At 36.7% G+C, this 27,963-nt stretch overlaps 1 protein-coding gene across 1 annotated transcript in view; it reads right to left on the reverse strand.

Moving 5' to 3' along the window:
• Positions 1–611: 611 nt before the first annotated feature.
• The window catches only part of DCDC1 (doublecortin domain containing 1), a 276,353-nt gene continuing 249,001 nt past the window's right edge, over positions 612–27,963 (reverse strand). The window contains exons 27-40 of the mRNA XM_081939283.1: positions 27,021–27,224; positions 26,346–26,460; positions 22,700–22,867; positions 21,590–21,775; positions 20,043–20,246; positions 18,517–18,724; positions 13,370–13,501; positions 12,673–12,774; positions 11,778–11,914; positions 7,836–8,015; positions 6,027–6,177; positions 5,548–5,657; positions 2,495–2,587; positions 612–1,229 (exon numbers count right to left, since the gene is read on the reverse strand). Of these exons, the coding sequence (XP_081795409.1) occupies positions 2,501–2,587; positions 5,548–5,657; positions 6,027–6,177; positions 7,836–8,015; positions 11,778–11,914; positions 12,673–12,774; positions 13,370–13,501; positions 18,517–18,724; positions 20,043–20,246; positions 21,590–21,775; positions 22,700–22,867; positions 26,346–26,460; positions 27,021–27,224 (1,984 nt within the window). The 3' untranslated portion in view covers positions 612–1,229; positions 2,495–2,500. The remainder of the gene's footprint in view (positions 1,230–2,494; positions 2,588–5,547; positions 5,658–6,026; positions 6,178–7,835; positions 8,016–11,777; positions 11,915–12,672; positions 12,775–13,369; positions 13,502–18,516; positions 18,725–20,042; positions 20,247–21,589; positions 21,776–22,699; positions 22,868–26,345; positions 26,461–27,020; positions 27,225–27,963) is intronic.

Raw genomic sequence — 27,963 nt, forward strand, 5'->3', positions numbered from 1 at the left:
AGGCAAAGAGTGATCAGAAACAATATATTATATCCAATCCACCAAAATATCTTGTCCTTGCTCCTCCAACAATCTTAATAAATATGCATTCTATATGTGAAGAGAAATATGGAACTTCATGCTAACATTTTGCCCTCCCCATTAGAGGATAATGATCTGCAGAAGAGTACTTCATCTAGTCATGAAAACTGGACACAAAATCCTGAAAATCAAAACTTTAAATCATGCAGAGAAGCAGGGATAGACTGCATGATAGAAGTGAAAGCAGTTGATACATTTCTACTGGGTTATCCTTCTTTATTGGGAGACCTTGCAGGCCTTAAGAAAGCCTAAAGAGAGTTAGTGGTAATCAGCAAAGTAATGTCATCCCATGTATAGAATGCTTTGAGACAATCTAAATGTATTTTCAATGAGAGTTCTCAAGTAGAAGAAAATGCCTTAGAACAAGTGAGTGTAAAAAGAATGAAACAGTGACTGCTAAGAAATATTTTTCATTATTTAAGCATTCAAATAGTAGAAGATTAATACATGTTTTTTCTTTACAAAGGCAAAATAAATTTGTAATAATATTTTAGAGATTTAATGTTTGAAATAGTTTCTGTTTTGTTAATTACTTTAAAGTTCCTGAAGATGTCTAATCTGAGAAGGTAAAAACAAAAGCATGTCACAACTGCAATATTTTTGGAGAGGGTATGTCTTTATTAGCTTTAAACATAAAGAAAAACAAGAGTTCAGAGGAAGAAGAAATAGAGAAATGCTTATCTATGGAACAAAGCAAAACATTTTACTCAAAACATTCTTCTTGGCTAGGCATTATATACTATGATACATGTGCACCCAGGCACATGCCTTCATTGATGTATTACTGAAGATTCCTATAGTGCATAACCTTTTTAAGATACACAATAACATTATAGAATGAAGAATGGGCTATTAAAACTAGTGTGAATTATTACAACATTGGCATTCCTTTTCCTTAGTAGTAACTTCATTGCATTTAATCCTAAAATAAGAGATCTACTTTACCCTATTTGGTTCAATTCAATGTATATAATATTCTTACAGTTTTAGATCGGAAACTGCAAGATATTTAGCAGTTGGCACATTGATGAAGGCACATTGTAATCTGATCACAGCTCTACTGGAGATTTTCTTGGTTCCTTCCCATTCTACAGATAATATGGAGCTTGAGGTTATCATGGTAGGAAACTACAACAAAAAAGGTAGACCTGAAATACACTTATTTCCAAATACTCCTCCAAATTTCTTACCCACAATTTTTGAGGTAAAATAATATCCAAATACCTTCTGCATGAGAAGATATTAGGTATGTTCCATAATATCTATATTTTACATTAACATCCGCTTTCACTACAGCATTTGAAATTTCACATCCTAGTTGGTTTAGCAGAGTCTGACAGATGGAATGTAATAAACATATATTCACTTCAATTGCAGTCCTATTCACTTCCATGGGAACATGCTTCACTGAACTGACTGGAATTTATTTCTCAGAAAACATAGCTTTAAAATGGATTAGGCACATTCATAAAAAAAAAACCTTATCAATAATGATTAATCTTGATATGTAGAAGGAGACTCAATCTTCAGAAGCATATGCTTTTGAATACAGATTAAAGGCAAATACAGAGAGAAAGCATTTGTCTTCCTTCCCTGTTTCTTCATTTCCTGGAACACTTGGAAGCCATTAATACAGACAAGCTTCTAGGTTAAATGATTTTTTTTTTGTCTGATTGGATAAATGTTCTAATAAAATGTAACACTATTAGATATACTACTGCAGCATTTTAAAACATTTTACAGGCAATATGTACTGGTGGTCTTGATAGGCAACATGTAGCCATAGTTGACATTCAACAGTGATTGAGATATGGTTTTCTTATTGACAAACAGTATTTGACATATTAATTGAGAGTTCCATCCCATTTCTATAATGATTTACAGTTGTTTATTAATTTAAAGCCATTTCCTTGCTAGTAATTTTTACCATCTTCAAGTGTTGTTCAACTATTGGGCCAATAAAACAGTAATGAGAACAGGTCTTAAATTGCTGGACAATGCTAGAAAATATCATAAATTGCTAGGGAGGAAGAGGGCTTAAAAGTATCTTGATTCTGGATATTGTATCAAAGAAATAGGTAGTTACTATCCATATAATAAAATAAGTCCAATTATCTGCAAAATAAAGGATGCAGTAGAAAAAATATTCTTCTACGACAGAATGTTTCTCTCCTGGAAACATTCACTTGTGATTTAATGACAAAATTATTGGCTTTACCCAATAATTATGGAATTCTATGGTCAATCACCACCACCATTTTATGTTATGTGGGAAGGGAAATAGATACTTTAGCTTAGTGAATTTTCTTTTCTCTGTGGGAGTGCTTTACTTGTGGATTTCTTCATGATCCTTTGCTGAAGTGAGTTAGTTAGAAAGACTGGATTTCTTTCTCTTTTTTAATTTCAGGAAAACACTTACCTAGTCATTGACATCCTCATAAGGTCTGTCATTGGCATCTTCATAAGGTCTTCCGGTAAGAGCTAAAAGAGAGCTATTCATGTTGAGCTGTGTATAACAATGACAAAATAATTAATATTATTGCATTTCTTATGTTACTTCATATATTCATAATTTTGTTAAGACTTCAAAATCAAAATATTCTAAACAATTTTTCACCTAACAAATTTTGCCTATAATTTTTCCTTAATTTTTTTTCTAACACTTTTTTGGGAGAAAACTACATTTGGTTACCTTATTTAATTATTTGTTTCAAAGATGTTGCCCTTTTTCTCTAAAACAGTCCTTAATGTTACTTACAAAGTACAATAATTTTTTTAAAAAAGAAACTTGATGTTCTCAAACCATTTTAAAAGCCCCCGTTTGACAGCTACAATAATAAATGTATCATAAATTGCATATATTTAGATTAGTAACCATAAGAAACTTCAGTTTTTAATCCTGGCTAATATCACAGTTTGTCCTGAGCACAGTATCTTGTGCTTCTTACTCTGTGGTAAGAAACATATGCAAAAAACTCAACACCTCAAAATTCAACCTGTTATTTGGGCATAAGAGAAATAAGGAGTCCAAGCTATCATGGACTGTTTAAATAATGGAGAAAGCTTTGCTATTGTCAAATTTCTTTCTGATTTTAAAACTACTTGTTATACGTATATATATATTAGAAGGAAGCTTTCTTGGGTTATTATTTCAACATTTTGGTAATGGATCAGATCCAGATAGTCACTAGGAGTCAACACTCACTCAAAGACACACATACACAAATACAAAAGACAGAGGGGTTTTTCCCCTTAATTGTGGGCATCAGTAAAAATAGATATTCAATGTATTTGAGAGCATTAATCTGAACTTTAACTAGCAATGCAATTCTAGTATGCCTACTCTGAAGTAAATTGAGTTTCATAGGCTCCAGTTTTGAATTCCAAAATAATTCCAAAATAATCTTTGAATTAAACAAATTTTAGGAGTATATATAGCAGTGATGTAAATATCACAAATCTTTAATATTAAACTCATGCTTCATTTGCCCTTACAATATTTTTCAAAGAGCTAATGATTTGTTTTATCATCATCTATCAGAGCTTTTTTTAAGATGAATATAAAATGTTCTATGAATCAGTCATCATTCATATCTGTTAAAAGATCCTAAAATATTTTCATTTATGACTCACAGAGCAGCAAAACCATGGAATCGACCTCTTATCTATCTATTTAAATTATTTAGATTATACTATTGATAAACTATTCAGTTTATAGAAAAGCAAGCTTAACATGCCTTTCAAGGAAGAATACTATAGAGTGAAGTTCAGATATACTTTATATAGTGTAGAGTTAAAGCAAAAGATTATTTAACTTTTGGGTAAGAGTTAACTGCAAAGAAGGAAGTGAATATATTTTTTAAAGAGCCAGTTTGGTTTAGTATTTAAGGCAGCAGGCTACAAAGTGGGAGTTCAAGTCCCACCTTAGCATGAATTGAGTGAACTGGGTGATTTGGGGCCAGTCAGTCAATATCTATCTATCTATCATCTATCTATCTATCTATCTATCTATCTATCTATCTATCTATCTATCTATCTATCTATCTATCTATCTATCTATCTATCTATCTCTCTGTCTCTGTCTCTGTCTCTGTCTCTGTCTCTCTCTCTCTCTCTCTCTCTCTCTCTATCTATCTATCTATCTATCTATCTATCTATCATCTTTCTCTCTCTCTCTCTTCTCTCTCTCTCTCTCCCTCCCTCCCTCCCTCCCAACCTCCCTGTGTGTGTGTGTGTGTGTGTGTGTGTGTGTGTGTGCATGTATATAAGTAAACATGTCTTAAAGGTATTCTAGAAATTAAGTCCCTATTGCTGAATCACTCCTGATGAGATTTCGCTCTCACCCAAAACGCATAATGGGAATCTTTAATCAGGTCATCACAGAGCTGCCTGCAGCAACTGTTCTAAACGATGCTTCTTTTATGGCTTTTCTACAACAGGAGGCAAGCAGGAGAATTAATGGGATATTCCGTATAAGCAAGCTTTCCCTGCTTCCAAATTTATGCACACAGTATAGGCATTTAATCTAACTGGTCTCTTGGTTCAACCAAACAGTTGCAATGACATATGGACAGTGAGAAATGTGGAAATAGTCAGCATATATTACCGGCACATGATTAACATGGAAAGTATATTTGATGTTCATGTGGGCGCATGAACAATGTATAGCTACCCAAACCACTTTAGTGAGGCATTGTCCATAACTAAATGCCGCCTTGGGTTGAAAAAAAAATCTGGATTAAATAATTCCAATAAAATTGTAGAGCACAAATAGGATTTTGCTGGTTCTTGTACTTCTATTTATTTTTAAAACACCTGAAGCCTGCTTCCATGGGTAATCAGCTAGCAAAAAATCTGGATCCAGAAATGGCAGTAGCTCATATCCCCTCATATTTCAGTATGTTACATATTGTTAAACATTACTGAAGGAATTATAAAAACAAGTTAAGGAAATTCATTTCATTTATTTATTCAATTGATATGGCCACAAACCTCAAGTACATGATTCTATGCCGCTCACAACATTAAAACAAATGGAAATATATAAACACTAAATTATTTATGGTGGTGAATCAAAGCATAGCCAAGAAATGGGCTCCATCCCATATTGGGGTCTACGCTCAAAGCCTTATAGAAAGCTAGCGGGAAGGGGGTCAATGTAATCTCAGGAGAAATGATGTTCCAGAAGACAAGGTCCATGACAGAAAAGGGTCTCCTTTGGAGCCCCACCACCAGCATTCTTTGCTTAAATCAATTTTATACTGAATTAAGTTAGGGTACATTTGAATCTGAAATGCTCTTACCAAAAGTTTCCTTGTCATGATGATGGCTATGGGTTCTGAGCCCCAACATAAGCCATCTAACTCAATTAAATCTTATCTCACAAGAGCAGCAGGAAAAAATAATGTATAACTAATGAAATAGCATATAATATTATTACTGATATACAATGCATTGTGATACAACCTTATCTATAACTTTTGTTGATGGCAAAACAACAATGTTGGTAGATTCTGGACCTTGCTGCTTCCGAATTCTTGCATAATGAGCTCTAATTTCTATTTCATGCTTTACAGCTGAGAAAAACAGAATGATATTTTAGGAATGAAACTGATTTTTCTAATTCTGTCTTAAAACATGAACAAGTATAGTTAATTTTAATTTAAGGTTATTTTGTAGAATAAGACCATTTGTTTGTCTCCTGTAAACTTGAGCATTATTCAGAAATCTGCCACTTAAATTTCCAGCAGCCAAACCAGATTCAGACATGGCTCTTAGATCGGAAGGAGAAGGAATACCACATTATGAGCAGTGCTCCTACCCATAAATATGATATGCAAACCCATGTTTAAAAATTACAAGCAATCTCATGATTGTGACACTTTTAAATATGTAGAAGATTGCTAAGAAAGACCAAAGATCCTCTTAACATTTAAGTAGACTACCTTTTTGACTCATAAAGGGATGTCCTGTGGAAACGCAAACAATCATGTCTCTTTCTATTTCTTCCCATGATTGCAGCTGATGTCCATCAAGTGTATATAGTATCTTTGCAGGCTGTGACATTTTTAGATGAGTTGTACAACTGTCAAGTAGCTGAAATATTAAAACTGCATTACTATTCAGAAGTCTCTTTGACAGTAAGTCAGAATGTACAGTTTTCAAATTATCAGCCAAAGCAGAGCCATCCCTGCTGTAGAACATTTATACATAATTAGTTGAACAATCGGTGATTTTTTTTTAGCCATAACTTACAACTAAATTAAAACAAATACATTCGTACCAAATAATCAAGATTATACTTGGACATTATAGCAAACCCCCAAGTGTGTCCCCCCCCCCAGGCAATGGTGATGTCACTGGCTGATTGTTTCAACTCAGAAGCGCCTCGCTGCTTCTGATCCAGCTGCAATGTGATGCTTTTGTTTACATCAAAAAGAAGTGAGAATATAAGCATTTATGTATTTGCATATCAGTGTGTGTATGTATGTGTGTTTGTTTATTTATTTTGGGACTATGCAGTGCTTCGGATTAAAATATAGAAGTGCAAACAGTGCTTGTTTGCAAGCCATTAAAGCCACCGTGTCTATTGTCAGAATCTCATGCCATGAAATGTATACTGCAAGGAACAACTGACCTGGAATTCTTCACAATCAAAATTAATTTGTTACTCCAAATTCCCTTTAAAATACTCTTTTGTTCTTCCAATATGATACATATTGTATCAATATGATATTACAATACAATATATAAGGCTGATCAAGTGTTTGATTCCTTTTTATTTCTGTCTTAAGGAGACATTAGACTGTATTCATGTGGACAGTGTAAGAAATACAGAGAATTATCTAAATTGACAGAGTAATTTCAAGTATAGTATATAATTATAGAACTAATACAAGAAGTTGTATAGGTATTCCTTGACTTATGACCACAACTGAGCCCCAAATTACCATTTCTAAGCAAAACAGTTGAGTTTTGCCCCATTTTACAACCTTTCTTGCCACAGTTGCTAAGGGAATCACTGCCGTTGTTAAGTTAGTATCACAGATGCTAAATGAATCTGGCTTCCCCATTGACTTTGCTTGTCAAAGGGTGACAAAAGGTGATCACATGACCCTGGGACACTGCAACCATCATAAATACATGCTAGTTGCCAAGCCACCTGCCTTTTGATCACATGACCATGGGGATGCTGCAATAGTTGTAAGTCTGAAAAATGGTCATAAGCCATGCAAAGGTGCTTTTCAAAAGGCAACTTGACTTTCTTGTCAAGCAAGTCCAGTTGCCTTTTGAAAAGCAACTTTGGGGCAACCATGACCCGGATGATTGAGAATATCCATAGATATTGTCATACGTCCTCTATTTCAGTGCCATTATAACTGCAAATAGTCACCAACTAAGTGGTTCTAAGTCGAGGACTACCAGTATGCAATTGTATACGGACAGACATCAGTACAGACATTTCATAAGTTGATGAAATATATCTCTCAGTGTCGAACCAGCATGATCAAGGTGAGGAGTTTGTTGTTCCGCATCCAGTGGAGTGCCATATATCTCCAACCTTTGTTTTAAGCAAAATAAACACAATGATATAGCGAGCATGATAAGGTTATCTTGTAAGCAACTGATGTATATTTGCCACTATGAAGTAGCAGTTAAGATGTTTTTTTGTTTTTCGAAATTTTATTTAAAGGAGCAAACCTCAATATTTATTTCCTTACTTTGTTTATTTAAATAAAAGTTATGCTCTTTACCTCTGTCATTGATTTTCCCCACGCATGTGCTCCCTTGTCAGGTATATTTCCATTTGGGTAAGCCCACACTCTTTTGGTTGTGGGCTGCTTGTAGAGACCCTTGTCATTTTTGGCAAATAATTTAGGAGAAAAGGGAGAACTTCTTTGGAAATGCAGCGCTTCAAGCTCTGAGAGATGCATCTAGAGTGAAATATAATCAAAGCCATGGAGTTAGAATTAATGTCTGACTCTGTATGGTAGTTTACCATTTCAAAGCCACACGGAATGAATATAATGCAACAAAAAGTATGTTACATTAGAATTATGAACACTGATATTTATCCTTCTGTTTAAGCAAGAGCGATTTAAGGCTTTATCTCAATTTTTGGATAAGAAGTAGCCCTGAATACTTTTTATTCCCTGAAGCCAAACAGGAATTGAATCTTCCAGTGAAGACCTGAAGGCAAATGTGTGCCAGGGAAAAGAAATCTGGAGCCATGACATCTGTAGCAAACCAAGATTTCGTCAAAATGTGTACCTGCAACAATGCAACACGAATACAAAAATGATGGGGGTTTCATCATGACACCACTACATATGTATCAGAGGTGGTATTCAGCATGTTCTGACCAGTTCTGGATAACCGGTAGTGGAAATTTTGAGTAATTCGGAGAATCGGAAAATACCACCTCTGACTGGCCCGGCCCCCATCTAATCTCTGCCTCCTAAATCCCAGCTGATTGGGGGGAAATGGGGATTTTGCAGTAAACTTCCCCTGGAGTGGGGAGGGAATGGAGATTTTACAGTATCCTTCCCCTGCCACCATGCCACGCCCATCAAGTCATGCCCACAGAACCGGTAGTAAAATTTTTTGAATCCCACTACTGATATGTATGCATTATGTATATCACCTTTGCTCTCCCGCAGACTTCAAAGTATGGAAGCCAATATGCTGTGCACATTTGAAGGTTCCAGTAAACGACTCCTTAAAGTTATCCTATACATTCTTTAGAGCATTTAGTGTTCTGACCCCCCTCGTCCCCCTTGATAGGCCCAGACAGAAGCACCTGGCCATCAATGGTCTCAACACGCATTGGTGGGTCCACCGGACACAGAGGGACGTTGTACTTTGTAGCAAACGCCGCATCCATAAAGGTCGTGGTAGCCCCGGAATCGAACAAGGCATGGGCCAGAATTCCCTGCAGACTACCCGACAAGAGGATGTGCGCTACTAAGATCATGTGCCGTGGAGGCCCGTCCACCTCTGTTTCGGCCTGCGCCTGACCTAAAGTGTCCCTCAGATCGGGCTCCGCCTGTTTCTCGACACGTTGTTCCGGAATTGAGGGGGAGGCCGCAGGCTGCGCAGCCGCCCTACCCTTCTTGGGGCAAACCAAAGCCAGGTGTCCAGAATCCCCACAGTAGAAACACAACCCCCTGCATGCCATCTGTCCATCTCCGTGCGCGACAAGCGGGGTTTCGCGGCACCCAACTCCATGGGCTCCTCCCGTGCAACTGTAGTCTCCTGAGGGACAGGCACCCTAGTAGTCTTCTGGGATGCACGGCGAGGCCTCCGCTTCTGCAGCCGGGCATCTATCCAGAGGCACAAGTGAACCAACGCGTCGAACGTCAGAGGCCTGTCCACCCTCACCAGCTCGTCCTGCAGGTCATCTGACAGCCCGTCCTGAAAAGTGTCCATGAGGCCTGGATCATTCCAAGCTGAGTCCCCACTAAGCAGCTGTAATTCGCTGACATAATCCCGCAAGGAGCCACGGCCTTGCTGCAGCAATTTGAGTAGTCTAGTGGCTGTTTCTCCTTTAATGGGATCATCATACATCAGCCTGAGATGGTTACAAAAACCCTGGAAATCATCCAGCAAAGGGCTAGGCTGAGATAGCAACGGAGTAGCCCTACGAGCTGCTGTGCCTGAGAGCAAGCTGATAATAAATCCCACCTTTGTCCGGTCGGTGGGAAAGTCCTCTGCTCTCAAGCTGATAAACAGCTGGCATTGTCCCAAGAATGCTGCAAACATAGCTTGTTTGCCATCGAAATGTCTGGTGTATCCACTGGCCATTTCCTCCTTGGCTTGGGGTGGTGGTTAGCAAGCCCCTGGAGCTGAGAGACCTGACCAGCCAGCAAAACAATCTGTTGAGCCAACTGGGCATTTTCAGCCTGTAGTCGCTCCATTGCAGCTTAATGGAGCTTCGTTTGGGGCAGAAGTCAATCTGTTCTGACCCCCCTCGTCCCCACTGACACACTCCGAGCCAAAGATAAGCTACAGAATTTATTTACAGACAGACAGGTCCTTGGCAGCAATTCAACACACATAAGCTTCAGTAACAACCTGGCACTGATAAGCATTAGCAGCAATCCAGCCTGCCACGCTCACAAGACTGTTCTCCCACATTAGTTCATGCGCTGACTTCTGCAAAAGGGTGTGTGCACAAGCAGTCCTTTTATAGTCTGGAGAGGAGTCTAATTACCATGAGCCGAGTGCAATTACCTCCTGTAACTGCGCAACTGTTCCTGACGCCTATTAGCTCTTCGGTGACGAGCATCCAACAACAACTCACTGCTGACGTCTGACTCACCCTCCCTTGTCTCCTCCCCACTGCTCCAAGGCATGACATCAGGAGCACACTCCCTTTGGCTTTCACCACTGCTCCATGCCTCAGGCGCCTCCTGGTGGCCAACCAGCCTCTCTGATCCCTGCTCAGAATCGGAACCCTGTCCAGGGTCCTCCACATCCTCCAGAGCCGACTCAAAGGGACCCTCGCTGTCGGAGTCAGGTGGCAGCTCTAACGGCTCCTGCTGGGCCACAACAATTTAGTGAGGGTCTGAACAGCCATATTTGTGGATTATGCAGGGTTCTGGACTGTAATACCTTCCATTTTTTCTGATTTTTTTTTAAAAAATGTTTTATATTGCTATAAGATATACATAAGACATTATATTATTTTGATACTGTGTATTTATACAGTTGATTAGAGATTATTAGCAGTCGATTAGAGATTATTAGCAGTATGATATTTAGATGACCGCCCACACAGACAGGCAAGACACCAGAATATAAACTGCCAGCAATCAGTACTCTTTACTAGGACTGATGATGTTACCTAGTTAGGGTAATGAAATGTCTGCAAGAAAACAAAGCAAGTTCAGAGAGGATCAAGGACCCCTTAATGTTTAGATGACTTAGACCATTAAACTCTTTCTGAATCTGTTGGCTCAACAAGATCTGGGTCCTCATCTTCAGAGCTTGGAAGAGAGGGGTAGGGCAGTATTTAGCACAACCTTGTCCATGATTGTGGTCTGTTTGGATATACTGTATGTCCCCCTATTTGGCAAGAACTGCCTGGGAGCAAGAAAACATGACAAGGAGCAACTCATGTTTGGTAATTGGTCATGCCCGCAATGACAGCCTCTTTCATGCAATCATTTTGTGAGACCACCCACAACTTTCAATTATGCTTATTAACCCAAAAGATTCTTATTAAACAGAATGAAGTTATATTTGTAGTTCTGTACTTTAGAGTGCTTCTAAAAATATAGCATACTGTACTGCTCTTTTCCCAGTACCTTCATAGTGATTATTTATTAAAGACTTAATGCAAATAGTTTGAAACGCAGGGCTTCCATTTATAAACTAAAATGTATTCCAAGATGATAAAACTGCAGTCTCAGGGGAGACTACCAGATTCCTTTTTCTCAAGAATAATATGTGGATTAAAGGAATGTGAAACATGTAGCTAAAATGTTTAGATAAGAAAGAAGAAAAAAAGAATAAGTTTTGCTTCCGAGATCAATCCCACATAATGTAAATTAAACATTTCTCTCTCATTATGACAGGGAGTCATAGTTCAGACAATTTTTTGAGTTAGCAGATCACAAATCTTTTTCTAAAGCATTTAGAACTAAAGATTTCATTTCTCAGGAAATTGGGTAGCACAAATTATATATTCACACCTCTGTATGCTGTATAGTTTCCATGAGCTTCATCTCTTCTTGAGTTTCTTCTGTCCAGCCTCCTTCTACTACCACAGGCTGGAAAGGGCTCTTAGTGGGCACCAAATCAGCAGCTTTATATTTTGTTATACGTCGTCCTAAAATAAGAATGGTTTTAGAGGATTTTTTTTAAATGTAGATGGATTTAAATTCAGTGGAACAAATGGGAATGATCCAATAATTACTATTTTCCTCATTCTCATTTCACATTAACATGTTTGCATTGTATTATTCCTTAATACACTCTAACTCTATTCTCTGTGGGATCTGTGGTTGCAATTTTGAGGTCCATATTTGCTCTGAGATGTAGAGCTAAAACATTAGTTTAAAAGTCTTGCATATCAGTTATACTGGATAGTCCTTGTGTAATAGTAGCAAGAAAAGGATGTGTTTTCAATAATATTAATATAATACCGTAAACTTAGAACATTGGCATCATTATTACATGAGTATGTCAGCTTGAAAAATCTCAAAAATAAGTTTTTGATACATGGACTAGTATTAAAAGTTGTTATGTCATAGTAATATATTATTATTGTTATCATCATCATCATCATCATCATCATCATCATCATCATCAATATAATTACAATGAAATCAACTTTCACTATAATACAATACAATACAATAGCAGAGTTGGAAGGGACATTGGAGGTCTTCTAGTCCAACCCCCAGCCTAGGCAGGAAACCCTATACCATTTCAGGCAAATGGCTATCCAATATCTTCTTAAAGACTTTCAGTGTTGGGGCATTCACAACTTCTGGAGGCAAGCTGTTCCACTGATTAATTGTTCTAACTGTCAGGAAATTTCTCCTCAGTTCTAAGTTCCTTCTCTCCTTGATTAGTGATACTGACCTTGCAGTTGTCTCATTTTATGTTTCATTGCATTCAGGTCTGCCAGAATTTTATCTTTTTCTAGCCACCTCTGTTTTTCTTGCCTTTCTATGTTTTGCAAAGCTGTAAGGAAAAAGAATATACATTTTTGGTACACTTTTTTTTTCCCAAAAATGATTTTGCATCTAAAGGTCTGGAAAGATAATTGGATCGCCTTCAGCAAATGCACTTTTAAAAATCTGATACTTTTAGCAAACTAAGTAGATCAAACGCTAAACAGGCAATTAAAAGGTAAATGGTTCAAGAAATGTTTTTGTGAAAATGTTCAAGTGCTTAAAACATTCCTTTGTCAAACATGTACAGAAAAACGAAAATTCGGAAAGTTACAAATTCAGTACTATTTAGTACTGCAACTCTATGTGAAAACTAGGATCTTTTAAAATAATATGTACCCAAAAAAGAGAATTGCTCGCCACATGACAAAAATAAATAAATAAATAAATAAAAATATTATGTAATTTTTCCCTTAATAATAATCTATTTTGCAAAGTATTTTAATGCTCTAGAAATGAATTATGTACAAATTTTACATTTTTGAACATTTACATTCTTCACTGCATGATGAAAATGAATTTGTAATTTGAAGGACACAGTATCAGACATTTAAAGGAGACATGTCAAGCTCTTATAATATTTCTATTTTTGTTTAATAACTTACTATCCAAAGGTAGAAAAGGTTCTCCGCAGGAAACCCAGACCTCAAGTGGATTTCTAAGAATGTTGCTAAGGGCCAAATGATCAATATCTGATGTTATCACTGATGATGTAAAGTTGATGTTCTTATCCTTATCTTGGTAAAAGAGAGAAAAGAAAGATTTTATGAAAATTCTTTTTTCATAATTCTGTTTTATTTTACCGTTTTCTTAAAGTGTACAATTTTCTAATTTTATACTTATTGTGTTATTCATTTATTGCTGGTATCAAGTTGATTTTCAGATGTTCGCAATATACAGTATAGACACTTACATAAATTAAAAAATAATAATAAACTAAAACAATAGGTAAAGCGCAGTAGCAAATCCATGACAGTAACCCATATTATTAATAAAAATTATCAGGGCACAAATATCCACAGGAAGTGTTCTATCTTCAAAGTCTTTATGAAAGATTCCAATGTGGGAGCAATATGAATCTGTGTGACACTATTCTATGATGTGGGGCCACCACGGAAAAGCATTACTTTAGGGAGCCCACCCCTTTCTTCTCATAAATGTGTGGGCTTATGGGCAGGCTTACATCCAAATTCTGCCCATCTGGGATGAGCATATCAAATTCAGGCTGTCTATGACCATGCGATTTGGGCACTAAAGATATACACCACAAATATACTGAGTTCCCACAATACTAAGCTTTCAAATACTAAAAAGTTTTTTTTGCTAAGGAATTAGGAGCAGTGGTGGTGCCGTAGTTAGAATGCAGTATTGCAGGCTGACTCTCCCACAGCCAGTAGTTTGATCTTGACTTGCTCAAGTCTCAAAGGTGCTTTGTTCTTCAAAAGGCAACTGGACTATTTTTCCTTGAGGAAGATGTTTCACTTCTCATCCAAGAACCTTCTTGCGCTATTTCATTGCACTAGATTGCAATATTTCATTCTAAGCACCTTCACATAGTACTTCAGCATTGTCCAGCAGGAAAAGGGGGTAGATTTTACTGCAGCCTGTCCTTTCTTTGGGATTGCAGCTCCTCCCAGGATTGCAAGGCTGAAGGTTTTGGATTGAGCCTTTTGGGGATGTGTTTCTAGTGCTTTGATCCCAAGTACAGAAAGATCGGCAGGAAAAGGGAGTGGATTTTCCTGCAGCCTGTCGTTTCTCCCTTCTCGTTGACAGTTGCCTTGTTTCCATTTGGGGGGGGGAATCCATGCAGAGGGAGGAAAAACATGGATTTCTCCCGCCTCCCATTGGAAACCAGGTGGCTGTCAAAGAGAAGGAAAATGCACCATGTGGGTTTTTCCAACAGCTGAAGAAGGAACAGGAGGGGAGTTTGGCTATTAGAAAAACCCACATGGCATGTACACCCTTCTCTTTGACAGTCACCTCGTTTCCAATTGGGGGGAGGAAATCCATGCAGAGGGAGGAAAAACATGGATTCCTTTCCCCCCCCCATTGGAAATCAGGCAGCTGTCAAAGAGAAGGAGCGCGCGCCACCTGGGCTTCTGCCAATCCTCCACTCCGGCAAAGGAAGTGGGTAGGCGGGGCAAGCCTTGTGCAGACAGACAGGGCGAGCGAGCGAGTAAGCGGCAACTGGGCCGGCGGGGAGAGCGAGCAAGGAGGCAGGCCAGGGAAGTGTTCAGGTACGGGGCTTCCGGAACAACGGGTATGGGAAGACACACTAAATTTCACAAACAGGTACAGGTGTATCAGTGTGTACTGGCTGAAACCCACCCCTGATCTATACATACTAGCAACTAACTGATTTTCATCTTCTACTACAGGATGATAATCTGTAATTGTGGTTCTCCAAGTTGTCAATTACACATTTGTATATACACAGAAACAGTTTTCAGTGTCTACAGAATCCATTTTGGCACACTCTTATTGCTGAGAAATATATTTGGCAGATAGCCCTTGTTCCATGCTACATCTTGATTAATCAAGGCTGCCGCATCAATATACATGCCCAAGATCCTGTTAACATCTAGAGCAGTGTTTCTCAAACTTGGCGACTTTAAGTCCTGTGGACTTCAACTCCCAGAATCCCCCAGCCAGCTATGCTGGCTGGGGGATTCTGGGAGTTGAAGTCCACAGGACTTAAGTTCGCCAAGTTTGAGAAACACTGATCTAGAGTGTTAAGAAAATGTTCTAACATAGTGGAAATGGCCAGAAAAAATAGGAGCCAAACAACATTCTGATTTAGATGGGAATCACATATTACCTCCAGGGTCAATGTGTTGCATGAGAGGATATGGAATTAGTCTGAATTGATCATCTGAGGAGTGCTGTTGAAACCAAATTAAGCAGTAGCTGTCAGTCCAGATAAAGACCTCTGTAGACATTGAATCTGCTGCTAAATCCATTATAAACAACTCTAAAAGCTCTTTTTTTAAAAGTCTGCTTAAAGAGGTGTTAGCAGCAGAGCAAAAATGATAGGAAGATGACCTCACCCAAGTATAAAAAACAGAAAGAGCACTCTCACATAAAGCAGTTGCAAAAAGGTGCTGGTTGAGGAAAGGAAAACTGAGGAGAAGCTTAATTTGTTGCTTCTATCTTCATTGATGATAAGATAGATGTCTATCTTAGGGTTTTTTCTTCCAAGAAGGGTTCAATAAACAGACAGAAGGAGCAAGAATATGAAACAGATGAATCAAAAATAAACAAATAGCTGGACCCAGATGGTATACATCTGATGATTGTGAATGTGAGGTTGCTGATCTTCCAATAAAAATATGCAACATAGTTTTAAAATCAGCACCTGTTCCTGAGAATAATCTGAAAATAATCAATGTAACTAGAGTTGCTTCAAGTGGTAGAATACATAGAAATTTATGTCCCATTAGTTTAATGTCCACTCTGACTTAAATGGTACAATGTTTTATTAAAGAATATGATCAAATATACAAATTCTTTTCTGAAAAAGAAACTAATAACAACTTCTTCAGCTTCAACTACAATAATACACAGGCAAACAATTGATACAAACTCAAGGTAAACTGCTTCAAACTCGATTGCAGAAAATATGACTTCAGCAACAGAGTGATCAATGCCTGGAATGCTCTACCGACTGTTGTTACATCCTCAAACCCTCACAGCTTCAATCTCAAACTATCTACCATGGACTTCACCCCATTCTTAAGAGGTCCGTAAAGGGGGCGTGCATAAGCGCACCAGTGTGCCTACCATCCCTGTCTTACTGTCCCTATTTATCTGTATTTACTTCCTTTGTTCATGTTTATGTTCAAACCTATACTTTTTATCTTGTAGATGTTTGACAAACAAACAAACAAACAAATAATAAGATTTCTGCAACAATACATTTTGTTTCAGTAATCTACATTTTTTTAAAATCTAAAAACTCTACTTCAAAAAGCCTTTTACAAACCACCTCACCATTTTTTTTCATCAACTTAGAGGACAAGCACCTGTCATGTCATAGACTGGTAACTGGTCAAATGATTAAGAAAGAAAAAAAAAGATAAATAATTCAATAATTTGTAAACAGGAGAGCTATTTAAAGCAAAGTGTGTCACAGGTTAATTTAAGTAAAAAAAAGTGATACTTTTAAATCAATTAATAAAGAATCTGTATTTAGGGGTAAGATGTTCCAATTTATTGATGTCACCAAATTTGTTGAAATACATTTTTAAAAAAATGGATGGCAAAGAATTTCAAAATGATCTCTATGTGGATTTCAAACAACAAATACCTTTCAATAAAGAAAATGCAACAGGATGTGCATTGATGCAAAAGAGCAAGTAGAACTTCACATTAGCAAAGTATTCATGAGACCTGAACTGGTTCAAAAAAGAATCCTGGCATTTTTATGGGCAGTTCAGTTACGTACCTGTTATAAAAGGACAAAGTCCATGCTTAGGATAATTAGGAATGGAATATAAAATAAAACTATCAATTGAGTGATGCCCTAATGTGTTATATATAGTTATGGCCACCACATTTTAAAAAATGATGTCACTGTAAAGAAGTAGAGAAGGTTCAGAAAAGGTCACTCAAAATGGTTAGAGACCTATAATATTTTCTCTGAAAATATTCTACTACATCTTCAACATTTTTCTATTCAGCATAAAAGTAGGTGAGGAAAGATCTACTTTTTTAGAGATCTATAAAATCATACATTAAAAACTAGATGATTCAAAATCAATTAAAAAGAGGAATGTCTTTGCTTAGCAAATAGCTAATGTGGAATTTGCTGCCATCAGATGTGACAAAGGCTACCAATTCAGTTGTTTTAAAAGGAGACCGGAAGAGCAAGATATAAACAGATTCTTGTCTTGGTGGGTATTTATTAGGCTGAAATTATGGACTGTATATTTTAAATATGAGCTGCTGGAAAGCAACAGTACAAGAGGATTCCTGCCCTCCTGTCTGTTTTTATGAGTTTTGTGAATGCATATGGTTGACCACCAATCTATACAGAATATGGAATTAAATGAGCTATTTGCCTAAATCAATAAAATAAAATCCGAGTAAATAATGCAGCAAAAAATCTGCACCCACCAATATCATTCTGCTCTAGAGGATTCTTTTTTTTTTTAAATTAAAAGAGTTTTGTACAAACAATTTTCCCCCTTTTCACCCCCCCGCCATACAATATAAATCTCATACAAATGCTATACCCCCCAACCCCCCCACAAAAATTCACTTTCAAATATTATACCAAATACTTTGCCCCCTCCTCTCCCCCCATCTTAAAATAGATTACTCGTAACCCCTCTCCTCCCAACAAACACAATATATTGTGATTCTTGAACAGGACTCTGAGCAGCAAAAGAACCTACACATCTAATGAAGATGTCAAAGAATCAAGCCAAAGTCTGCTTATATATAAGCTGAAATACAGGCAAACCTTTTGGTCCATTTATTTGCATAAACTATCCTTTTTGTTTAATGCTCACAAAACTGCACAATACATCTACAAATAGAAGAGTAAAGATGCACTGTGAAAACTCATAAACATCTAAAACTAAACCAAAGCAAACCAACAATAATTTTTAAAAAAATTAGAGACTTTGGGGCAGTAGGTCAGAAAACTGTTCCATGTGTCTTTTCTCCCCAAAAGATTCATTTTGCTGGTTAAAGTATATATCAATTGCATATACTTTTAATAGGCAAGATATGGAAAGTCATACTTTACCTTTCCTCGAAAATACAGATGCGATTTGTTTAAGGGCATCATCAGAAATGGCTTCTTTATCTTTTTCCTCAGTTTCTTGCTTTTTGAGGTAATCATTTACTGCACACAGGACTAAATCCTGCAGTGTGAGGATCAGGGTCCCTTCACTATTATATAGCTTGCAAGCTGTCCTGCTAAGTTCAAGACGTCTGGTACATAATGAAAGCAACTACATAAAGGAAAATATATGTGTGAAATATATATATATTTCAAACATGTAATTAACAACATATAAAAATAAATTATAATATTGTAATTCTCATTTTGTTATTTTTCTAACAAGGTTACTATATTAATTTGTATTCCACTCTTTCTTTAAGATTCTATAGACCAGTAATGGCGAACCTTTTCAGCATCGAGTGCCCAAACCGGAGCGTGCAGGTGGCAGAGCATTGAACATTCGAAGAGCATCTGGACGGTTTCTTCGGGTTTCTGGCACGTGCATGCGTGCTGGACAGCTGGGCTTCGCACGGGCCAGAAACTGAAAAATCAGGTGGCTCGCGCATGCATGCGCACCAGCCAGCTGGTCTTCGGGTTTCTAGCACTCTGGTGCACATGAAGACCAGCTGGCCAGTGTGCATGCATGCGCAGGAAAGCAGAAGAGCAACTGGTGCCCACTGAGAGAGCTCTGTGTGGCACCTCTGGCACAGGCCATAGGTTCGCCATCACGGTTATAGACTCAGCCTTTCATCCTTCTGTGGTGGATAAAATGAGGACCCAGATTGTTGGGGGCAATATGCTGAATCAGCAAACTGCTTAGAGAGGGATGTAAAAGCACTGTGAAGCGGTATATAAGTCTAAGTGCTATTGCTGTATATCAATTTTTGCTTGCTTGATTAAATAACTCCTAATATAATTTTCCTTTCCTAAATCTTCACCTGGATTTTCCACTTAACATATAAATCTCTGATTTTCAAGACATGTACTGTCTGCAAATGCTTGTAGGTTCACTAGGTGATCACTTTGCATATTTATAATTAAATTTATAAATTCAAGTAATATCATAAGCTTTAAGCACCTTTTTTCATCAAGAGAAACAAGCCCTCTACTGTTATTCAGGGAAACATTTGGAAACAAGAGAGGATAATTGTGCAAACTTAAGATTATTAACTAATAATGAAACTCTTAGTAAATTATAGAAATATTACTTTTAATGTGTTGCCTGCAATGAGACGGTTCTTCCTCCTCCCAATGGTGTTTGCTTATGCTAGATCCATAGTAGTTCTTACACACCTTGGATTTGACCTGCATCTTCAGGACAGACACTTGTAGATTTACAGCATTAACACCCCCCACACACACACCCCACACACATGTGTGAACTGATGGCCTAGGGTGGAGCTCTCGACTCACTATCAGGAGGCTGTGAGTTTGATCCTAGGTGGAGGCAGATATTTCTCTATATATATATTACCTTACTCTCTCAGGCACACTGTTTGTCCTCATCAATTCAATTACAAGTCTCTCTTAGGATTATTGTTACTTACCCTTGGGAATGTGTGAGCAACAATTAGTTGCCCATTTCGGTATCCTTCTCCATTTTTGTATGCAATTATTTTTACTGTTTTTTGGTCTAGAGCTGCAGATATCTTTTCTGAGATGACTTGCAAGGAGGTTTCATTCTTTAAGGATGCTAGAACTTCTTCAAAATAATGCAGGGTGGATTCAGCCTTATCAGAGGATAAATCAATCTCCACAATAAAACAAAACAAAATGTTACCATTATTTCAGTTTTATTATAAACTTGGTGAAGTTATTTTTAAAAAGATAACCAAACTGAATAAAATTTGAATTTCAAACATTATATGACAAACTGGAGAAAATACAAGACAGACAAAAAGAACAGGCAGCTATCCCTTTATACGCATATCAATGACAGAGGATTCAGAACTGAATTTAAAAAAAAACATTGCCAGAAATTATATTTTAAAAATGGTTAGATTAACTACCATTGATACATAACTAGATGATAGATTACTTCAAAAAAAGTAAATAATATGTTAAGACATATTATACATATCCAAGAAAGTAGTAGAAAATACATTTTAGCTGATATTTTCCCAAATGCCATTAAGTAAAGCAGGAGATGAATAGACTGTTTTTTTAATTCAATAGAAACTCCTGAGCTAATGTTAATTGCTAATCTCCCTTGATGTTTAAGATTACCCACCCACTCAAATCTTTTACATATTCTCTCTCAAAAGAAAATTTCTTCTACATTATAGTACTCAGATTTCAAATCTTTCTTTCCCAAATAAAATGTACAGCTAGGAAAAACTGCTGACTTTTCTATCATGTACCTAGTGAATATACCCATAGCAATTTCTCAAGGTATATAATTATATCCAGTTCGATTAGTTCTTACAGCTGCTGAATGGACTATGTTTGTAGGTACTATATTAGTATCTATTGTAGTGGCAATCAGGATTTTCTGCATCTCAAGGGGTTATATTCTTAGCTATAGATCCTTAAAAAATGGAATGGTAAACTGCAGGGGAAGAGGTTATTTTTTGCTTAACTCAGTTCCCTTCTGAATCATGCTACAATAAACGACAGTCATTTAACTGTGTCTGTGTGTGTGTGTAAGTACAACCTAAAAGATAATTAGTCACACTTCCTGTTCTTTTACATGAAGATTAATTCATAATAATTGTGAGGCTGGCCACAATTATTCTCAATTCACAGGTAGAAAAGCCATGGTAAAAGTCAGAATTAATCCAAGCATGATTTCAACTCATTTCAGCACTTTCAAAATCAGAGTTAAGCACTATAATTTTTTAAAATACTGCTTAATATCAGCATAAATAGCATTATCTTTCCTTTAAAAATATGTAACCGTGGTCTGGATTCAAAGGTAGCCAAAGCAAATAGCCACTACCAAAGCCCGAAAGAAATGGTATTTAATTTTACTTTTTAATATAATGTTGTTCAAATACAAATACTCCACTATTTGAAAACTACCTAAAAGATGAAGTTATAAAATGGCCAGTTATTTGGTTATGTCCAATGGATAGCTTTGAAAGGCTTTACTCACCTTATTAACATCAAGGCACTTAAAAGGACAAAAGGATAAATTATTTCTGTCCTGGAATCCAGAGGCACAGGAAAATATAGTACCAGGGAGCAATTTTTTCAGTTCTTTCTTTCCTCTGATGGTCCTTCCACAAGCCAAACATATCATTATCTTTTTCTTTCCACAGCGTGAAAGGAAATAGTAGCCCTGGTTTTTTTTTTTTTAAAAAAATGGTCAAAATACTTTAAATTAAATACTGCAGAACATTTTTTGCATAGTTATTTAAATGTCAAATATTTCAAATTTAGTTTTCACAATTTCTGTTTGTGCATATGTATCAGTAGAGGGGATGTGGTGACTCAGTGGCTAGCTCCGCATAATGGAGTGAGCTCCTGTTACTTGTCCCAGTTTCTGCTAATCTAGCAGTTCGAAAGCATGTAAAAATGCAAGTAGAAAAATAGGGATCACCTTTGGTGGGAAGATAACAGAGTTCCACGTGCCTTCAGTGTTTAGTCATGCCGGCCACATGACCACCGAGACGTCTTCGGACAGCGCTGCCTCTTAGGCTTTGAAACGGAGATGAGCACTGCCCCTAGTGTTGGAAACGACTACCACATATGTGCGAGGGGAACCCTTACCTTTATATGTATCAGTAAAATTCTATAATTAAGTTGATCCTAGAACATTTATTTTTAAACTGCATAGTTTTGAAAAAAGCATACTGTAACTTTTGGATTTCCACCATAGCTTAATTGAAAAACATAACAAGCCACTTTTTTGAATCTTGTGTTCTTGGTTAAAAATATAATGCATCTTAAAAGATATATTAGAAGATTAAAGATAATTATAAAAGGGAATTTCAACATATTTTTTAGAAATGACTGCTTTGAAAAATCTATCAAGGGGCACTTTACATTTGAATTTCTGCTTAGACATTTTTATACTTTAAAAAGTATTTTAATGTATAAATAGAATGGACTATAAATAATGTTTTATCATTATAAACAAATGGGCATGAATCATGGTACTTTTAAAATAACTTTTTTTTAAATATTAAAGTACTTCTAAGTTATGTTTTTATTAGTGGAGTTACATTTTTCTTTTCCCTCCCATAGATCAAGTAATACTTACTGGTTGGTCAATTTTTTCTGTCTTGGTTACTGTAAATGTGCAAATAGAAGCATAGTTTGCTGCTGTAATTTCTATATCCAACATTGTGGTATAAAAGGCACTAAAAACTTTTGTTTCTGTGAAATTCCATTTTTGGTTGGCAGCTCCATAATTATGTGGTTTGTATTTCTGTCAAAACATAAAATATTTGTCCTGCCTTTCTTTTTAATAATTTTAAAAGCTGATATTTGACTCTTAATTACAATTTAAAAATTAAGATAACTTAGGTAATTAGACAATATTATGTACGTCTCCTATATCTTCTTTGGTATACTTATGGTATTTAAGAATATTGGCTTATAAAACGTGTGCAAATTAATTAATTAAGCTTAAGAAGTTTAAAAAATTGAAATAAACAGCAAAAAGATAGGATTTCGCTCTAATAAAGTTATACATGGTTTAAGGATTCAGATAAATTTGGAATATGACTTTTACTATAATAAGATTGTGGTCTTAATTACGGTATAAAAATAAACAACTTATTGGACACAGATTTATGTTGGCTGTTCTGGTGATTGCAAGCCATAACAAAATATAAGTGATGATTTTAGAAATGGAACACTAGAAGGGACTAAAGATTTTAAGCAAAACTAAAAAGAACATGCTAATACTGATGCTTACAAAATGACACAAAATTTCATAAATTTATTAAAACTGATGACATCACACGGGATATACTAGACACGGGAGGTGCCGGAGCTTTGCTGGGGGGGGGGGAAGAGGCAGCATCGAGAAAACTTAGATCACAAAAATGACTTAGAAAAACACTGCAATTGCTGATACAGGGAATTCTTTTTTCTGTTGGATATAAAATAGATTGAAAATATTGGAAGATATAAGGTAAATATGCTGTCAAAAATTGTTAAGTAGTATTTTACTTAATGTATTAACAAGTGAGGATTATGAGAGTCGGGGGGAGTGCCATTTCTTGCACAATGTAGCTGCCATAATTTGTACCCTTCTCCACCACCCTTTTTCCTAAAAAATTTGTAAAACCAATAAAATTTTTGTTCAAAAAAAAAATCATAAATTTATTAACAGAGATTTTTTTGAAGAATGGAGCCAGGTATCTTACTTTTTGATGTTGGTGGCAGCTAGCACAGAGGAATATATCACTCATCCCTGGTCAGTAGCAAAATTCAATTTTTTTTCCCACTGGTTCTGTGAGCGTGGCTTAGTGGGCATGGCTTGGTGGGCATGGCTTGGTGGTCATATGACCAGACAGGCATGGCTTGGTGGTCATGTGGCCAGGTGGGTGTGGCTGAACAAGTGACTCACACACAATGTAAAAACAACTGAATTTCATACAAAATGTCCCCTGCAACAAGCAGGAACCTCACAGACAATCAGGCATAGCTAATTGTCGCACAGCTGATCGTTGGAACTTTTTTTTTACTTTTTAGAGCATTTCTTTTACTATTGTTTCGGGAGAGTAGTAGCTTTTTTTACTACCGGTTTGGGCAAACCGGCCCGAACCAGTCGCATTTCATCCCTGTTCCTGGTCCAAGCTAGGATTTCTCTGAAGCCCAGCCCAACAGATCAATCCCCCCCCCAAAGAAACCAGATCACTAACACTGTTTTTAGAAGATAGATATATCACTAATTAAGCCTTGCTGGATGGATTCCTCTGCAGACTAAGATGCTCATTTACCAACAATTAATTTATATTGGGCTACGTCAGCATTATGCAGCAATCTCCTTTAGACTTACTCTTACATTTCTCTTTTCGATATTACTAGATTTATCAATTAAATTTATATCCCAAGGTGAAAACAAATGGAATGCTCACAATGAAGCCATTATTAATACTTGTAAAAACTCTGTTCTCTACTCTCAACCATCCATTTGAATAACAGTTAACCCAACTTATTTAACCTTCAGCTCTAAGGAACCAGGCATGGAAAAACTCCCCATATAAGAAAAACATCTGCCACGTCACTTCTTCCCACTTCTCCAAATCATCATCTTCAAAAGATGATTCATAAAACAAGCCAGTTGTGAAAGCAATCACAACCAAATCCTCTTAGGAAAGAGTCCCCTAAACTTTCACAACAAAATTTGTGGTATGTGTTTAGGAAAAGGGAGAAACAAAACTTGCCAAGTACTGTCCCATCATTTCGGGATCCATTAAGCCTACAGCCTAAAATAAGCAGAGAAAAAAGTGATTCACAGTCACACCTCTGCTAGGTATCTGTTTCTTCCCCTTCATATTTATCCTCCATCAGTACTGAATTACAGGACTAGGATATGAAACCAATTATAGATCAGTGGCCCCAAACCTTTTGGGCACCAGGGACCAGTTCCATGGAGAGGAGCATGGTTTTGTGCACTGCCTTTATCCCACATATGTGTGGATGGGGCTTTGCTCACTTGTGCAAACTGGTTTGCGCTCAGGGGTTGGGAACTCCCATATTAGATATCAGCTTATATGAATGTTGTCTTTCATGAGCTATAGATAAACATGATGTATTTACATCTAGTGAATACCATAAAGACAGCTTCAATAGATTACACAATGGGTCTAGACTTTGGAAATGTTTAGACCTCTTAGACCTGATAACACACTGAATGATTCTGTGCATTCTGTGTTGCTATGTACTTTTTAAACACTTGGACCAGTGGTGGGATTCAATTTTTTTTTTACTACCGGTTCTTAGTGGGCGTGGCAGGGGAAGGATACTGTAAAATCTCTATTCTCACCCCACTCCAGGGGAAGGTTACTTCAAAATTCCCATTCCCTCCTGATCAGCTGGGACTCGGGAGGCAGAGAATAGATGGGAGGGGGGCAATCAGATGTGGTATTTACCGGTTCTCCGAAGTACTCAAAATTTCTGCTACCGGTTCTCCAGAACTGGTCAGAATCTGCTGAATACCACCTCTGACTTGGACTATGAAGCATTGTATGGATCAAACTAGATGCATGAAACAATATGATTTTTTTATAACAGAGAGAAACCCTATGCAAAAATTAAATAAAAAAGAAAGGACTGAAGTATTAAAGATAAGTTCTGAATTTTTGTGCATGAATTCAGAAAAAGAAGTTTTCAAAATAGAATATTTCTCAGCCATCACCATAATAGATATGTGATTGGATTACAGAAAACTATCTAAAATTATATATCCAACATTCTGTCATAGTCTCTCAATCAGTTAGCTGGACAAGGAGCCTCTATTGTAGGAACTGTCACTGATGTAAAAAGGATGAGGAGTCAGCCGGGTGGCACCAGATAAGGAATATCCAAACAAAAAGGGAACAAAAAAGGAACTGATAGCAAGCTGAAGTTATAGAAGCTAGTCTGCAGGAATACAAAGACTTCACAGCTATGTTAAAAGAAAGCTAAAACTAATTTCTCATTTGAGCTCAGAGTAATGGGAATAATTAAACACACAATTTATTAAACAACTTAGGGACAGGTATTTTTTATGTTTAGTAACTCTGTAGTGCAAAACATTTGGAGAAGACAAAGTTCCCTAACCCAGCTTCTGATTTATAAGAATACAGAAATATTTATATTCTTACAGATTGTTGATATTCAATTGCCATTTGTGGATTTAAAATAATAATTTGCTATGTTTGATGACAATACTCTATAGTAATGATACTAACCTGAAGGATAATGGGATACCCTTGAATTTCCAGTGGAAATTTTGGACATCCATTCAGTACGGTGGGCATTGATACAGTGAGCACTAGGTCTGGATCAATTGCAAGATGAAAGGAGCTAGAAACAAAAAGGTCTGAGTCTGAAATAGGGAAATATTATGATTTCAAATAATAACATTTGCTTTTATTTTCATTTTACCACGGAATGTTTTACATACATCTCCGGAGATTTATATTGTATCTATTGCATGGGAAGGGTTGACAACAACATAATGGAGGCTTTACCCCTAATCTATAACAATGCAAGGGGACAACAGGAAAGGGACAGACATTAAAGAAGGAAAAAATAAATGGTCATCCTAGATATTTAAGTATATATTACTATAGTATATGTAAATAGGAGTTTTTGCCAAAATCTTGACAAAAAGTAATTATTTAAAATGAAAATTTGAGACTTAGATAGATTATAATTGTCACTTTTAAAAAATCCACTTATCTGATTTACCCACTTATATTTTATTTTGAGAGACTTCTAAGAACATCAGAATTAAACTAAAGAAGAAACAGACCACACATATTAATCAAGACTAAGTCAAATGGAAAACTTGACTGAAGGTCTTTCTGGGGATAACTGTAAGGCTGGATGTTCCATCGCATTTCTAATATATAGAAATGTACCTGCTTTCCTCTTTGCATACCCAATGTTGCTTGACATCATCACACTTCTTTTCCAACAAAACCACTTCAGTACCAGAATGAAGATCAGTATTCTCCACACCCAGTACAAGATTTGGAAAACTGCAGTTGAAGATCTTCCCGTTTTTAAATTCAAAGTGTTGATGGTGGGCTTTCTGGAATTCTTCAGCCAATTTTGGTTGATGCCTAAAACCAACAAAAAATATATGCTTCATGCATACTACATTATATGCTAACACCAACAAATGTGTAAAATCAAAACTAAATCAGAATTCAAAGGGCGCAGATGTTGGAAAAAAACTGGATAGTTGATTATATGAAGATGTGGATGAAAAGCCTAAAATGAGACAGACTGGATCTGTCTTTACTGTAATTTGGATTTCTGCATCAAGCTGAATGACCCAAATGGTTCTTTCTAACTCAAGGATCAGCAATCCATGGCTCTGGAGCCGCATGTGGCTATTTCATCCCCTCTGCTGTGGCTCCCTGTTGCTCAAAATATGCATCACAACCACCAATGTGTGACACCCACTGGCACATGATTTATTGAGCTTTTCAACCCCCAACAGGCCAACCATGGTTAAATCCAAGAAAAGAAAGGTTTCAGATGAAAACAGAATGTTTAATTCAACTACATGTACTAGTTTTGTGGCCGCTCAGAAAAAGTCAGGCACGGGAAGGATTTTGTGGCTCCTGGTGTTTTCTTTTCTGTGGGAAATAGTCCAAATGGCTCTTTGAGTGTTTAAGATTGCCAACCCCTGTTCTAACTCTATGATCCTCAGAAAGGCATAATTTCACTGAATCTTATAAAACAAATTTCTGTACAGCTGGCAGTAGTAAATGCCACCTTTCTGGGGTTTGATATTATGTTCCACCATATTCACTGTATATGAAATGTGCTAACTAACAAAGACATCTGGATACA

Source organism: Natrix helvetica (genome assembly GCF_964273705.1).
Source record: "Natrix helvetica genome assembly, chromosome: 1".
NCBI lineage: Eukaryota > Metazoa > Chordata > Lepidosauria > Squamata > Natricidae > Natrix > Natrix helvetica.